This window comes from Hemiscyllium ocellatum, chromosome 7, assembly GCF_020745735.1.
Source record: "Hemiscyllium ocellatum isolate sHemOce1 chromosome 7, sHemOce1.pat.X.cur, whole genome shotgun sequence".
NCBI lineage: Eukaryota > Metazoa > Chordata > Chondrichthyes > Orectolobiformes > Hemiscylliidae > Hemiscyllium > Hemiscyllium ocellatum.
In genome coordinates, this window is record NC_083407.1 from 63,553,842 (window position 1) to 63,571,146 (window position 17,305).

Sequence of the window (17,305 nt, forward strand, 5' to 3'; positions counted from 1 at the left end):
CAAAAGATCTGAGAGAAAGAATGCTGAAGTAGAGCATTATTGCTGTGTAAAAAAAACTGTAAGGATTTTGTCTTACATTCATCAAGACAATTCTAAGGAAGTACTACAGTAATGGAAAAACATTTATACAGTGGAGAGGAGAGGAATGTGCTGACACATTGGCAAATGAATCCTAGTAGAGGCCAACACAGGGCATTTCTTACATTTAAAATACACAAAGGTCCAATATTCACTATTTTGTGTGTTTGAAAACAGTACTTTGGCTTATTTTTAAGAAAGATAAGCCATCTCCTACCCAGCAAAGACAGCATAGAGTACAAGTTCTACTCAGTAGAAGAGACATCAATAACAGGATGCTGCTTCAAACAAGAAAGGAACAAATAATGTGGTATATGAATTTCAGTGCTGGATATGTGAACTGTATATCCAAAGACTGGCAGATTGTATCAAACTACATTGTTCTGTCTCTTTGAAAGGTGCTGACTCTAACAAAGCAGCCCTAGCTTGCAAAACTCAGGTGTCCAACATTAGATCGGATTCTGCAAGCAAAACAACATCATAAGCTACATGAGTGTGCAAAGACGTACGCCAACAACTAGCTTATTAACACACGGTATCTATTCCTTAGAGATAAAGATCATAAGACTATAAGACATAGGAGTGGAAGTAAGCTATTCGGCCCATTGAGTCCACTCCGCCATTCAATCATGGCTGATGGGCATTTCAACTCCACTTACCCGCATTCTCCCCATAGCCCTTAATTCCTTGTGTATACACACTGTGCTTGTTTCAACTTGCCAAAAATAGATCTCGACCATTCTCAGATTCATTTCTCAGGGCAACACCAAGACTAATCAAAGCTAACCTCCAAAGATTAAAATTCGAAGTTTGGCAATGAACTGTTAATCATCATTGAGTTTATACATCTCTGGACATCAGCGAGTCTAAAAAAAAATTAACAAACAGTGAAATTCACAGCTGACCTTTGACGAACCTGTGTGGGACAGCTCATTGCACTTATCTATTCCTGTGCTTAGTTTTTAAAGTGTGTAGTGAGTAGAGGGGGTTCTTTCTTGATTATATGTTTTATTGAGATCGGTCTCTTCATTAAATTTTAAAAATCTAAACCACAAGTACTAAGTTAGCCTGGAGCACTGTCTTTTTCTTAAAAAAAAAAGAGTAAAACGATGGTACTATTTTTCTGGGTCTACAAATTGTGAAGGAGTGAGGATGGCCTTTAGTAGAGTGGAGTGATGTGCTTTTCCTGTCAGATGTGGAAGTTTAGGGAGAGTTTCCATGTTATTGATGATTATGTCTGTAGACAGTGTCTTTCGTTGCAAATCCTATCAGGTCACATGAATCAGATGAAGTGGCAGTTAGAGACAATGAGGAATTTACAAGAGCAAGGGAGTGTGATGAATGGCAGTTATTGGAAAGGAGAACAGCCACAGAAACACAATCAGGTAGATGGGCTAACTCCAGAAAAGGCAGGAGAGGTAGGCAGAAGTTTTCTGTGACTATCCCCTTTTCAAACAAGTATGCTGTTTTGGAAAATGTGGGGGCGATGGACTGTCAGGGAAATGTAGTACAAACAACCAAGTTTCTGTTATTGAGACAGGCTCTAATGTAATGAGGCATACGTCAAGTTCCAAATGATTGATTTTAATAGGGGACTCTCTAGTCAGAGGTACAAACAGATGATTCTGTGGCCAGCAGTAAAAAAATATCAAAATTGCGTGTTGCCTCCATGGGGCTAGGATATCTTAGAGAGGGACCAGCAGGAGATCATTGTATACAATGGAACTAACAACATAAGGGAAAAAGGATAAAGATTCTGAAGGGAGAATATAGGAAGCTAGGTAGGAATTTTAAAAAGTCGCCGAGGGTGGTCATATCAGGATTCTCCTGGTGCTACGAGCTAGAGGGTAGGAATATGAGGATAGAGCAGATCATTGCGTGGCTGAGGAGCCTGTGCAGGGGAGAAGGGTTTACATTTTTGGAACATTGCAATCTCTTCTGGGATAGAAGTGACCTGTACAAGGAGGATGGATTGCACCAGAACTGGAAGGGGACCAGATGGGCCAATGGGCTGAGTGGCAGCAAATGGAGTTTAATTTAGATAAATGCGAGGAGCTACATTTCATTAAAAAAAATTACAGCAGGACTTATAGACTTAATGATAAGTTGGGGAGTGTTGCTTATACACTTAACGCTAATGGGGAATGTTACTGAACTGAGAGACCTTGGCGTGCAAGTTCATAGTTCCTTGAAATTGGAGTTGCAGGTAAATAGAATAGTGAAGGCGGCATTTTGTACACGTTCAGTTGTTGGTCAGAGCATGGAGTATAGGAGTTGGGAGGTTATGCTTTGGCTATACAGGATATTGGTTAGGCCACTTATTGAATTTTGCTCCTATCAGAAAGATGTTGTGAAACTTCAAAGGGTTCAGAAAAGATTTACAAGGGTGTTGCCAGGGTTGGAGGATTTGAACCTTAGAGAGAGGCAGAATAGACTGGGCCTCTTTTCCCAAGAGTGTCAGAGGCTGAGAGGTGACCTTATAGAGATTTATAAAATCGTGAGGGGCATGGATAGGTAAATAAACAAGGTCTTTTCCCGGAGGTGGGGGAAGTCTATAACTAGAGGATATAGGTTTAGGTGAGGGGGGAAGAATTTAAAAGGGACCTAAGCAGCAACTCTCTCATGCAGACACTGGTGCATTTACAGAATGAGTTACAAGAGGAAGTGGTGCAGCATTTAAAAGGCATACGGATGAGTTTATGAATAGGAAGGGTTTAGAAGGTTACAGGCCAAGCACTGGCAAATGGGACTAGATTAGGATATCTTGTTGGCATGGACAACTTGGATCGAAGGGTCTTTTTCCATGCTGTACATCTCCGTGACTCTTAAAATTCCCTGTAGAAACACTTCTACCTATCAGTGCCAATAAATCAGAACTTACCTCTTACACAGCATCAAGGTTGTTTTCCTTTTACTTTCATATTTCTTGTAAGTGATCTTGATGCATGGAAGACAAAATACTTTGACAGAGCTTGTTTTATTATCAGAGGAGAAAGTAAGGACTGAAGATCAGACTTAAAGAGTGTGGTACTGGAAAAGCACAGCTATTCAGTATCCTAGGAGCAGGAGAATCTACGTTTTGGGCATAAACCCTTCATCAGGAATGAGGCTGGTTGGCCAAGGGGACTGAGAGATAAATGGGAGGTGGATGGGGCTGGAGGGGCAGGAAGGCAGCTGGGAATGCAATAGTAAATGAAGGTGGGGGGTGAAAATGATAGGTGGGAAGGAAGATGGACAGCTAGGACCGTTTAAGAGGGTGGTGACAAGTTGGAAGATTGGATTGGGATAAAGTGAGGACAGGTGGTTCTGTCCTTGTTACGATTGGAGGGGTGGGGTTCAAAAGGGCAGAAGTGCGGGAAGTGGAGATTTACTGGAGGGCATCATTGACCACATGGGAGAGGAAATTGCGGTCTTTGTTGGTGGCCAAGTGGGATGTTCTATGATGCAATTGGTGCTTCTGGTAGCAGATGAAACAGAGGCGGAGGAATTGGAAATAGGGGATCACATTTTTACAGGAGGCAGGGTGGCAGGTGGTGTAGTCCAGGTAGCTGAGTGAGTTGGTGGATTTGTAGTGAATGTCCATGTTGGGCCGGCTGCCGGAAATGGAGATAGAGGGGTCCAGGAAGGCGAGGCAGATGACGGAGATGGTCCACGTGAACTTGAAGATGGGGGTGGAAGGTGTTTTTGAAGTTGATGAACTGTTCAATCTCCTCATGGGAGCATGAGGTAGTGCTGATACAGTCATTGACGTAGCGGAGGAAAAGATGGCGAATGGTGCCATGCATGCTGTCGAAGATGGACTTTTCCACGTACCTAGTGAAGAGGCAGGCATAACTGGGGCCCCATGTGAGTGCCCATGGCTATCCCTTTGGTCTGGTGGAAGGGTAAAAACAATGACTACAGATGCTGGAAACCAGTGTCTAGATTAGAGTGGTGCTGGAAAAACAGCATTTCAGGCAGCATCCGAGGAGCAGTAAAAATCGGTGTTCTCTCTCCACCCTTCAGGCACTGCCTGTATTCCTGATGAAGGGCTTTTGCCCGAAACGTCGATTTTTACTGCTCCTCGGATGCTGCCTGAAATGCTGTGCTTTTCCAGCACCACTCTAATCTAGACACTGGTGGAAGGGGGAGGATTGGGAGGAGAAATTGTTAAGCGAGAACCATTTCAGCCAGTCGAATGAGTAAGTGCATCAGTGGAAGAGTACTGATTGGGTCGGCTTGAAAAGAAACAGAGGGCTTGGAGGCCTTCATCGTGGCGGACAGAGGTATACAGGTACTGGATGTCCATGGTGAAGATAAGGCGTTGGGGCCGGGGAAATGAAAATCATGGAGGTGGAGCACGTAGGTGGTGTCCTGAATATAGGTAGGGAAATCCTGGACTAAGGGGGAACAAGATGGTGTCAAGGTATGCAGAGATAAGGTCAGTGGGGCTGGGGCAGGAGCAGGCTGAGACAATGGGGGGATCAGGACAGTTAGGTTTGTAAATTTCGGTTAGGTCGTAAAATCGGGCGGCCCAGGATTCCTGGACTATGAAGGTGGAGGCTGTGGATGGGAGATCCCCAGAGGTGATGAGGTTGTGGATGGTCTGGGAGACAATGGTTTGGTGTTGGAAAATGACGTAGTGGTTGAGGCATAGTGGGAGGTGTCTAGGAGTCAGCACTTGGCTTTAGCAGTATAAAAAGGTCAGTATGCCAAACTACCACAGTGGCCACCCCCTTATCTACTGGTTTGACAGTGATGCTGGGGTTGGAGGGCTGCACATTGTGAGGGTGAGAGGTTGGATTTTGGGGGGGGGGGGGGGGGGGAGAGAGAAGAACAGAAGGTGAACAAGTTGAGGCAGTCAGTCAATGTCGAGTGGCAGTTGAAAATGAAGAGATCAAGGGTGGGTTACAGACTAGCATGGTAAATCCAAGTGGACGGGGTGCGTTGGAGACACAAGGGATCCTCGGAGGGCAGGTAGGAGACTTGATGGAAAAAGTAAACCCAGAGGCGGAGGCAGCTGAAGAAAATGTTCAATGTTGCAATACATGTTGAACTAATTGATCCAGGAACATAGTGGGATGAGGACTGATTGTTCATCCTCAGGTGAGAGGCAGGTCTGAGGACATGGTGAAAATACAGCAGGGCTGGGAGCTAGGACCTGGGAGGGGGGGGCGGGGGGTGTTGTAAAAAAGCATTTGTTCAGAATTATTCAAAGGATGAAGAATAGTAGAGGTCCTTTGCAGGTCTGGAACAGTGTGGCCCTGAGCCATGGCAGGTCTGACTGCAGGGAGAGTAGGTGGTGGCATATGGCTGCGAGTGAGAAGCAGAAGATCCAGAAGGAGAACCAGATGTTTTATCGTCACTAAGGCTGACGTTTCTCCTGGCCCTCAGCTGCTGCCTGACCTGCTGTGCTTTTCCAGCACCAGACTCTCGATAACCAAAATTAAAAATGGTTGAAGTCTATGTGAAATGTGAAAAAAAAGCTGAGTATACAAGATACCATGGGTAATTTGACAAGATATGTAATGATCCCAACTGACAGTAATAGGAGACAAGTGTGATCCTAGATTGTGACCTGGCCTCAATTTTTCTTATCATTTACACCACTTCTGGGCCCCCTGCTTTCTCTGACTTGTAAAAATGAGAGAGCAATTATTCTGGAAATATCTTCCCTTGTGACTTTAAATAAAGGAACAGCAAGCAACATGATTTCTTGAAAATACCTTTATTTGAAATTCACCAGAACAAACTAGACAAGTCAGATCTAAGATCAATTTTCCTCCCCTTTAGAATCAATTTCCCAAACAAGAATGTATTTGAACCTTCATCACAGATTGTTCATAACCTGACTAATGACCGAAAAACTTCCTTCCACAAAACTTGCATGGGTAGTGTTTCATCGCAGCCTTCCTCTTTAGCATTTTAATTCTTGTTGAACTGCATGGAGATGCCTCTCCATGGAATGCAAAGAATTTCATATCAGCTTCATTCACTTCAAAGCCAGCCTCTCTTGCCAAGGTCACAATTTCATGTTGAACTTCAGGGACAACAAAGCTTTTTGAAGCCACTGACAAGCTGGGGCCACAAGCTCTGCCAAACTGTTGAGGCACATTGATGTGCTTTTACCCCAAGCATCAGCAATATTGTCCATGCTGTTGAGGATGTGTGGCCACATCCAAATTCCCTCAGTGCTGATTTACAGCTTTGCCGAGATTGACCAAAGCACAGTGAAGATACTACACCTTGAATATTGCCGTTGCTCTCTGATTCACATGTAATATTAATTAAGAAATTATGTTGTGTGGTAGGAAAAGCACTTTCACATTTTCAGAGATTTCATTAAGGCTGATGAGATGACCCAGGCATCATCTTAAGAGATGAGCTCTCTCACACAACATGCCCTCCATGCAGGGATGATTCAAACAGAATGCTGGAGAAACTCAGGTCCAGCAGTAGTGGAGCGAGAGAAGCAAGTCTGATGGAACTCTTCTTCAGAACTCCAGAATGTATGGATGGTACATGGAGAGAACCATTCTGAAAGTGTGGCCCTGTAATCCAAGCCTTCTTAATAGATCACTAAATATCATGCAGATGCTCTTTGGTTAATGCCTCAACACACTGGGTCTTGAACTGATTTACAACTAAGTGCCTAAAAATTAAATCTCTTGCAGCATTCCCACAAAGCAAAACTGTCAGGCCATTTCTTGTGGCTAGAAATCTGACGGTCTTTCTCTGGAAGGCAAGTTTTAAAAAAAAAAGCCCCATTTCATCAACTTGATTTGCTGATTGTACAGTCACCTTTTTCAATGACTCTTTTCAAATAGGCAGAGCATTCATCTCCCACTTGTGTCAGCACTTGCTGCCTCCCCAGACATTCTAGTGCCATCCAAATAGGCACATGTTTATGCTGAACCATTAAGACTTGCACTGAAACTTTGACATCTCACCCTACTCATTCCGTAATGTTTTATACATCCATCTGGCTTTTTATGTCACCAGCAAGAGGTATCCTGGCACTGATTTTGATCTTCGAACCAGATGGTCAGGAAAGTGTTTATGATTTCCAAGATGTTTCTGACCCACAGACCACAAATCAGTGAAGACAGACAACAGCACCTCCTCCAAAATAATCCTCAACACTGGTGCTTCTCAAGGATGCATACTCAGCCCCCTACTGTACATTCTTCGGTGGCTAAATTTCATACAAATGCCATCTAAAAGTTCACTGTCACCACCATTATAGGACAGATATCAAACAATGTCAAGTCAGAATTCAGAAAGGAGACAGAACACTTGGTATTGTTTATCTTTGTACCACAATCTTTCCCTCAATGTCAACAAAACTAAAGAATGGATCACTGACTTCAGGAAGAAAGGAGGAGGACAACATGCTCTTATCTACATCAACTGGGGTGAGGCGGAGAGGGTCGAGAGCGTCAAGTTCCTAGGAATGATGAAAACCAACAATGTTGTGGTCCTCTCATGTAGATGCAACAGTCAAGATGACATTTCTTCCTCAGGAGGCTTAAAGTCGACATGGCCATAAGACCCTCACTAACTTGGTGGGCGGCACGGTGGCACAGTGGTTAGCACTGCTGTCTCACAGCGCCTGAGACGTGGGTTCAATTCCTGACTCAGGCGACTGACTGTGTGGAGTTTGCACGTTCTCCCTGTGTCTGCGTGGGTTTCCTCCGGGTGCTCCGGTTTCCTCCCACAGTCCAAAGATGTGTGGGTCAGGTGAATTGGCCATGCTAAATTGCCTGTAGTGTTAGGTAAGGGGTAAATGTAGGGGTATGGGTGGATTTCGCTTCGGCAGGTCGGTGTGGACTTGTTGGGCCAAAGGGCCTGTTTCCACACTGAAAGTAAAGTAAAAAAAAACTTTTACAGATGCTACCGAAAATATCCTATCTGGGTGCATAAAGACTTGGCATGGCAACTGGTCTGCTTGAGACAAGAAACTAGAGTTATGTACACAGCCCAGATCACCACACAAGCCAACCTTCCATCAATGGACTCCATTGACATTTCTTGTTGCCGTGGAAATGAGCCAAAATCATAGACCCATCCACCACACTCATACTCTCTTCCAATTTCTTCTATCAGGCAGATGCAGAAGCTTAACACATGTACTAACAGGTTCAACATTTTCTTCCCTGCGGTTAGGTGAATAGACTTCCTTCATATCAAATGAAATGTTGATCTTGCTTTGGCGTATCTTGTATGCCTCCCTGTCTAAACACCTCATGATCTGTATGTCTCTGCATATGATATGCTTGTACTGCACACAAAAAAAACTTTTTTTCACTGTGTTTATGTAACACCAATAAATCAAATGTCGCTTCTAACCCGACTTACCTGCTACCCTGAAATGATGAAGTTCCACTATTATTGTTAGCAAATCAAAGAAAACCAACAATACAGGCTCACTACCAAAACAGGCCAAAAAACTACTGGAACTCAAACAAAAACAAACTGCTGGAAAGTCTCAGCAGGTCTGACAGCATCTGTGGAAAGATAGGGGAGTTAATGTTTCAGATTTGGATCATTAACCCTGCAGGAGTTTTTCCAGCAGTTTCTCGTGTCACTAGCAACAGGACATTTCTGGTCCATGTTCAACACCAACAGCACAAAATCACAAACATGGAACACGAGACTTTATAATGGTTCCTCTATCTTTTCCTTCATGGCTTTAAAATGGCTGCTGTGCCTAACCTGCTGCAGACTAGTACGGTATTGTCTCATGAAGGAAAGCTTTGAGACAATAAGCTTCAGTAAGAATGCAAGCATCTTTCTTGCAAGAATATCACTAAGGAAAATCACAGGTACAGTACAAGTTCCTCTACAATACTTCACCTATACAACAGTCAAGTACAATACAGCAAAGAAGTATTTTGAAAGGTTGTCCATAGCAGTTCATCGACTAGTACAAGCAGAGAAATTTTAAAAACAAAGATTAAAAGCAAATCTTACTTCAGTACCTGAACGAAGAACTGCTTTAAAAAAAAGCTTCCATTTTCCATTGTAAGGCACAGACATAATAATGGCAATTCATTCAAGGGTGTAAGAACGCTTAGTTGTGGGCAAGGTTTTCTAAATAATAATTGGGGTAAAAAAGTAACAGGGACTTCGATAGTTTTGAGTTAAATGAAGGCAGATCCTGTTTGACTAACAATTACTTTTTTGATGAAGTAACAGATGGTTGTTGAAGGGAAACTCAAGTTATTGAGTAAATTCAAGACAAAGTTCAATAGATTTGTAGGATCTGATAACATCATGGGATTAGTGGATAATAAACAATTTGAATTGGTTAGATGATCAGCCATAATCTAGAATGGCCAAAAAGACTCAAAAGGACTGGGTAGCCTATTCCTGGTCTTGTGTTTCTAATGTTCTTACAAAAGCAGAAATTTGTAACACACCATTTCTCCCAAGTGCTCTTTGCAACAACTTTCTCCCTTTTCTTCCAGCAACTTATCCACTTTGTAGCCTCACTGTCTTCCTCTCTACCATGCTCTAATCTAAAAAGGAACATATATTATTGCACTCATGTATAGAAGCAAGTCATCTATGCAGAATTGTTGCAGAGTAAAGTCCATCAACACAGCCACATCACACCCTGTAGACTTTAGCAATTGAAGATTCTGGAACCTGCTAAATGCATCCACTGGCTATTATTGCAAATGTAGCTCCTAACATGCAAGTGGGTGATTATTCCTTTAAATAATACTTGAGGTCTACCCTGCTGCAGAATACATATGAGGTTAAGGGAGTGTTCCAGTTGGAGTACTGAGCCCCCCCAGTGACAGTACAGGTATCAAGTTATCACATACTAATAGCATTATAATTTATAGTTGTGTCTGCTTTCAGCAGATGCTGAGCATTCACTAAAGCCCTCATCTTAATGGCATCTAGAGAAGCTCACACCAGAATCATGTGCACATGCTACAGGCACTATTTTGGAAGCAAAACAGCACTCCTAGTGCCAAACAAAATATCAATGAACTCAAAAGCCTTAGCTTTTCAAAAACAGACCGAAATATGTACCAAATACTAACAAAACAATTCTACTTTTTCTGGATACGATGCATAAATTTCGCCAGGGAAAAATATCCTGACCTCAAGAATAAATATATTATGGGACAGCAGTATCCAAAACAGCTGCTACAAGGGCTTAAATTATCTGGGACAAACTATAGTTGTCATGGAAGTATTTACATAACCTTCTATACTGGACACCAACACATCAGATTGGTTTGGATATGCTCCAAGTTCCCAGTTGTCATAGCATGCTTTATTTCAATGAAGACAAAGGCTAAAAAGACGCTTACATTTTAAATCAGAAGCATGCAAAATAGTTGATGATAATTATGTAGCAAGGTTTCACTAACATTAATATCTATAGAAAATGTTGTTATTGTATTCAGATTGCTGCTTCTGTGCACTGTTTTATACCAATTTTTACTGGTAATTTCTGGCACATTGAATAATTATTCATTAGCGAACAGGTTTCTTTCAGTGAAATTGATAAAACGAAGAACTGCGGATGATGGAAAATCAAACAAAGACAAATTGCTGGAGAAGGGTTCTGAAGGTGGTCACTGGACCTGAAACTTTACCTCTGCTTTCTCTCCAGTTGTTGCCAGACCTACTGAGCTTTTCTAGCAATTTCTGTTTTTGTTTTAGTGTGGTTAACACCAGTGCCCTAATTGCAGAGAAAGGGGCCCGAAGGAGAACAACTCTCCTTAAATTATAAATGCTGACATTTTGGCCTCAGTTTGAACGAGGCCCAACACGGAGGATCTTATCGGATCTTAATGCACTTAACGGACTCGAAGTTCACTTTTATCATTTACTAAACGCTCCAGCCAAGGCATCTTTATCTTCCAACCCCTGTAGTGATGTTTCTTTGGGACCTGATATTCTACATCTGAACAGCAGTTACTCAGGCAAATAAGTCAAGCTCATGGTGGAATAAGAACAGAAAGGCAAATGTTCTAAACTGACACTTCTCCAGGAAGGGAAGGAAATCCAATCACAAGTCTACCATGGTAAAATCTTAGGTAAGGCTATAAGACATAAAAGTTGGAGGTGGCCATTTGGCCCTCTAAACCTGCTCTACCATTCAACAGGATTATGGCTGATCATTTACCTTAACTACAGCTTCCCCCCCTCCCCCCCATTTCCCTCAATATCTAAAACTTTTTTTGCATTAAAAAAGCACACTAACCAGTACCATATAACAAGAGCCACTGCACTTCAAAATGCTTCAGTGAATTTCTTTTTGAAGTTTTCCAACTTGATTTAGAGCAATGCAGTTACAATAAGTAAATTCTAAGTTCGAAAATTGTTACACATTGCTGATTGTAGGACAAACAAAATTTCAGCATTATTCACTTCAACAATTCGAATGAAAGAAATCAATATACAAGTTCTTCGTACCTCTTCAAATACATCCAGTCCTGCACCACCACATTGTCCGGATTCCAATGCCCGAAGTAATGCTTCCTCATCAATAATACCTCCTCGAGCACAATTAATAACTTTGACTCCCTTTTTACATTTGGCAAAGGTTTCATCATTCAACAATCCTAAATATTACAATATAAAATGTTATAAAAGGATACTCCAAGATAATTAGGTATTTTAAAATCATACTTGAAGTGTGTGCTTCTAAATTATTGATTTATACCAAATTAGATCATTTAGACTAATTCAGAAGCTCTCTCAAAACAATACAACTTAATTCACCAAAGTTTATCCAGTGAGTGACTATACCAGATATACTAAGATAATCTTGGAGATTAGCTGAATAAATTTATATCAGCTGAATTGATGTTGGGACATCAATCAGTTGGCCTGAAATCTCCTGGGTTAAGGGAGAAAAATTCAACCCTGATGGCTGGTCTGGATTACCAGCCATGCTGAACGTGCGAGAATGGATAAGGAGGTGACAGATCTGGTTGTCCAGAGTCAACTAATTCACTGTTGCATTTGTCTCACAAATTAAATATTTGGAGTTGCCCATGGAACAATACCCAAACAATTTAGTGTCTCCAAGACAGGAAACTGATATGGTAGAGCTCAAAGAAATACTATTTATGTCATGCTATTTAAACATTGCTAAAATGCGAAGCAAAATGGAAAATGTCTGTTGCATAACTAAGCAGACAAGATATTTTACATACTAAATATTGTAAGTATACATGTACATTGACAACCATACCCAAGATATTATTAGACCCTACAGGCAAATTGACTAAGAGGAGAACTGTAAGAAACAATGAAAAGCTGTAAATTTCATGTCTTTTGGCTCCCATTTTCAATTTCATATACAAATTAGCAATTACTTAAAATGTTTTGGTATACATAACTGGGAAATTAGGAGAAAGTAAGGACTGCACATGCTGGATATCAGTCAAAATGTGTGGCATTGGAAAAGCACTGCAAATCAGGCAGCATCCTGCCTGGGCAATTATGATGGCAACATGAAATGTTTTTTAAAAAAGTGGTGAAACTCAGGTCTGGCAGCTTGTGGAGTGAGAAACAGTTAATATGTTCAGTCCATACAGCTCTTCTGAACCGACTGGGAATTGATAATTTCATGCTATTGACAAAGGTGGAGGAGAAGCAAATAGAACAGATGGGGAGAGTGCCCAAAGCACATGCTAACAGTAGTAGAGATATAGATGCAGAACAGCTGTTAATTATAGGTATGAACAATAGAAAATAGGTAGCCCTAAGAAATTTAATCTATTTGCTGCACTTTTCTCTACATTGGCATGATCACACACAGCTGAGTTACATTTTGCAGAATATCCATTCTTGTTCATAATAATGATCTTCCAATCACTTGCTATTTCAATATACCACCTTGCTCTGCCACTAAAGTTTCTGTCCATATTCCTGCTGCAGTTCTCCAGTGAAGCCTATTGCAAGCTGGAGGAACAGCAACTCATGCTTAGACATTGTATAGTTTTCAGGAATCAACATTTGAATGTAACTTCAGACATATGAACACTTTCCTCCAATTTGATTACAACTCTTCTTGACTCCACTCCTCCCAAACCCCCAACATCCCCATCCAGTGAACTATTTGCACAGCTATCTTCTACTATTGCACGACCACAAGATGATCTCAAGATGAGAATTTTAAGAGCGTCATCACTTAACTGAGTGGCCAATGTTATGTCAGTGAACATAAGGGTGATGTACACAAAGGATGAGAAAGATTGAACCTTCCTATTCAGCTAATGAAAATTTAAATTATTTCAGTTTCTCAGAGAAACGTTTATATCCACTGAATTGTTAAGTTTCAGTATGACATGTTTGAACAAAGGTGTGAACTGGTTGAACAACACTTCCTGCTCCTTTTTTGTGACCCTCCAGTAAACATCTACAGTTTATGCCCCTACAGTCTATACGTACGTATTGCAATCCCCACCCCATCTGTATCTACATACTTATGAGGATTTTAATACTCCATCATCCATAAACTTCACTTCTCACAACTCGTTCCCATTTACATTCTTTGTCACATGAGGTTCTACTCAGCCATCACTCCTATATTCGTGACAATAAGTCAAAGAGCTGTACAGCATGGAAACAGACCCTTCAGTCCAACTCATCCATGCCAACCAGATATTCTAAAATTAATCTAGTCCCATTTGCCACTATTTGGCCCATATCCCACTAAACCGTTCCTATTCATATCCCTTTTAAATGTAGCAATTGTACCAGCCTCCACTGCTTCGTCTGACAACTCATTCCATACATGCACTATCCTCTGCATGTTAAAGTTGCCCCTTAGGTCTTTGTTAATTCTTTCCTCTCTCACTTTAAACCTATGCCCTCTCGTTCTGGACTTCCCCACCCCAGGGAAAAAGACTGTCTATTTATCCTTTCCACGCCCCTCATGATTTTATACACCTCTATCAGTCACCCCTCAGCCTCCGACACTCCAGGAAAAATATCCCCAACCTATTCAGCCTCTCTATAGCTCAAACCCTCCAATCCTAGCAACATCCTTGTAAACCTTTTATAAATTCTTTCAAGTTTCACAACATTCTTCTTAATAGCAGGGAGACCAGAATTGCACATAGTACTCCAATTATGGCCTCACCAAGTTGCAGCTGTACAGGACAATGATCTCCTAATTCTTATTTTCAACACACTGACTATTAAAGACAAGTGTACCAAACATTATCTTCACTACCCTATCTAACTGGGACTCTACTTCCAAGGAACTATGAACCTGCACTCCAAAGCTTCATTGTTCAGCAACACACCCTTGGACCTTACCATTTAGTGTACAAGTCTTGCTCGGATTTGCTTTCCCAAAATGCAGCACCTCACGTTCATCACAATTAAACTCCATCTGCCACTCAGCACATTGGCCCATCTCATCAAGGTCCTGTTGAACTGAGGTAACCTTCTTCATTATCTATTACATCCAATTTTGGGATCATCTGCAAACTAACCATACTACCTATGTTCATATCCAAAGCTCTTTAGCCTTTATTTCTCACTCCAGCTCGCCCTTCAGAAGGCAACTGTGAGCGGTCTTCTTGAACCTCTACAATTCCTTCAGTGTAAGTAAGCACACAATACTTTTAGGGACAGAATTCCAGGATTGTGACCCAGCTATATTGAACGAACAGCAATATATTTCCACCAGATAGTGTGGGGCTTGGAGAGGAATGCGCATGTGGTAATACTAAAGTGTTTCTTCCACCCTTGTCCTTCTAGATGGTAGTGGCTGTGGTTTGGAAAATGCTGTCTAAACAACTTTGGTGAATTTCTGCACTGCATCTTAAAAATCAAAAGCAGGAGTTGACCATTCAGATATTCAAGCCTTCTCTGCCAAATTCCAAATTCCTCTTCTTACCCCTTGATGCCTTTAAAAGTTTATCTAACTCCTGCTTGAATACATTTAATGACTTGATCCCGAAAGCTTTCTTGTACAAAGAATTCCACAGGTACACTCCATTTTGAGTGCACCCTATATCCTGTGACTGTGTTCCTGGTGAAAACCAAATGCATCATATCCACAGGTTCTCCCTTATCTATTCTAATAGTTACATTCAAAAATCTGAATAAACTTGTTAAGCATGATTTTCCTTTTCTAAACTCAGATTGGCTTTGTCTAATTCTGCTAATGCTTCGCAAATGTTCTGTTATCATGTCTTTTATAATACTCTCACTTTCTATACTCTTGTAGAAGCTATACACTGTTGCTACTGAGATGTGATTGTCAATCAAATCAACACTTGTCAATTTGTTTCCAATTAAGCAGGATGCTTTGTGTTGGATTGAGTGTTATTGGGAAGTATTCCAGCACACATCTCATTCTTGTCTTGTCGGTAGACAACAGGCTTTGGGGAGTCAGGTGCATTACCTGTTACAGGATACCCCGCCTGTGACCCGCTCATGGCCACAGTATTTACGTGGTTAGTCCAGTTCAGTTTCTGGTCAATGATAACCCCAAGGATGCTGAACCGAGTTGCAGATATGGTGTAGGGAATGCTTTTGAATGTCAAAGGACAATAGTTAGATTCTATTTTGTTGAAGATGGTCAGTACTCGGTACTGGTTTGGTGTGAATGGTACTCTCCTAGTTAGCCCAAAACTATATATTGTCCAAAACTTGCTGCATTTGGACATGGACGGCTTCCTGTGAGGAGTCAGAATTAGCTCCGAACAGTGTGCAGTGAGGGAAGGTCATTGATGAAGTAGCTGAAGATGATTGGGCCTAGGACATTATCTGAAAAATTCAGGACTTTGGGGTGCAGTGGTAGCATTCCCCACCTCTGAACCAGAAGGCCCAGGTTCAAGTCCCACCTGCTCCAGAGATGTCTCATAACATCCTTGAGCAGGTTGATTGGAAAATATCTACCCTGAGGAACTCGTTCAGAGATGACTGATCTACAACTACAACAACAACCACCTTCGTTTGTGTTAAGTAGGATTCTAACCAGAGACTTGCCCACGTTCCCATTCTCACGTCTCCCAGATCAAACACAGCCTTGATGCCAATGGCATTACTCAACTCCCACGGCACTCCACTGAAGTTATAGCCTAGACTGCAAGCTGAAATCTATAGAGGAGTAAACGTGAATGTTCAGAAGGGAAGGCTACTAGCTGACCCACAATGATTCTTAGAATACAAATAATTCCATAATAAACTGAAAATTGATTTGAGAGGAAAGCTTAATCCCAAGATCTTGTCAAACAAATGTACTACTCAGATTAGATGAGAATATGAAATTTGAAACATAAGTAGATTAGTCATGATCTTATTGAGCTACAGGGAGAGGCTGAATACGCTGGGGCTGTTTTCCTTGGAGCTATGAGGCTGAAGGTGACCTTATGGAGGTTTATAAAATCATGAGGGGCATGGATAGGGTAAATAGACAAGGTTGTTTCCTTGGGGTGCAGGAGTCCAGAACTAAAGGACATAGGTTTAGGGTCAGAGGAGAAAGAATGAAAAAGGGACCAGAGGGGAAACATTGCTCACGCAAAAGGTGGTAAGTGTACGTAATGAACTGCCAGAGGAAGTGGAGGAGGCTTGTACAATTATAACATTTAAAAGGCATCTGGATGGGTATATGTATAGGAAGGGTTGAGGGGGATTTGGGTCAAATGTTGGCAAATGGGATTAGATTAATTTAGAATATCTGGTCGTTATGGACGAGTTGAACCAAAGGGTCTGCTTCCATATTTTGCAACTCTGATTCAGTGCAACGTGCTTCAGGGGCCAAACTAATTCTGCTTCTATTTCATACAATCGCCATTGATTATAGTCATACCTAGCACAAAGGAAGATGGTTATGGTTGACTCAAGATATTTACAACACTGGAGGTGACCGCAAGGCCCACTGTATCCATGCCAGTCAACAAACACTTAAGTAATCTAATGTTATTTATTTTCCAGTTCTTGGCCAAAAGCCCTGTAGGCAATGACAACACAAATTAATATGTAAATACTACTTAAATGCTTTGAGTGTTTCTGACTAATGCACTCTTTCAGGCAGTAAGTTGCAGACTTCCACCCCTCTGGGTGAGAGCATTTTTAATCTCTCCTCTTAGCATTCTAGCTCTTACCTTAAATCTATCCCCTGCTGGTTAATGACGCTTTACTTTAACAGGTCCCCTCGCCAACATCACTGCTCCAAGAAAAATATTCATTGCTCAGACCCTCTAGTGTAGGCAGAATCCTGGTACATCTGCAGTGCAGCCTCTAATTACAA

At 41.5% G+C, this 17,305-nt stretch overlaps 1 protein-coding gene across 1 annotated transcript in view; it reads right to left on the minus strand.

Annotated features, from left to right (window-relative positions):
* The window catches only part of phgdh (phosphoglycerate dehydrogenase), a 55,637-nt gene that overhangs the window by 15,511 nt on the left and 22,821 nt on the right, over nucleotides 1–17,305 (minus strand). The window contains exon 7 of the mRNA XM_060827914.1: nucleotides 11,500–11,648. Within this exon, the coding sequence (XP_060683897.1) occupies nucleotides 11,500–11,648 (149 nt within the window). The remainder of the gene's footprint in view (nucleotides 1–11,499; nucleotides 11,649–17,305) is intronic.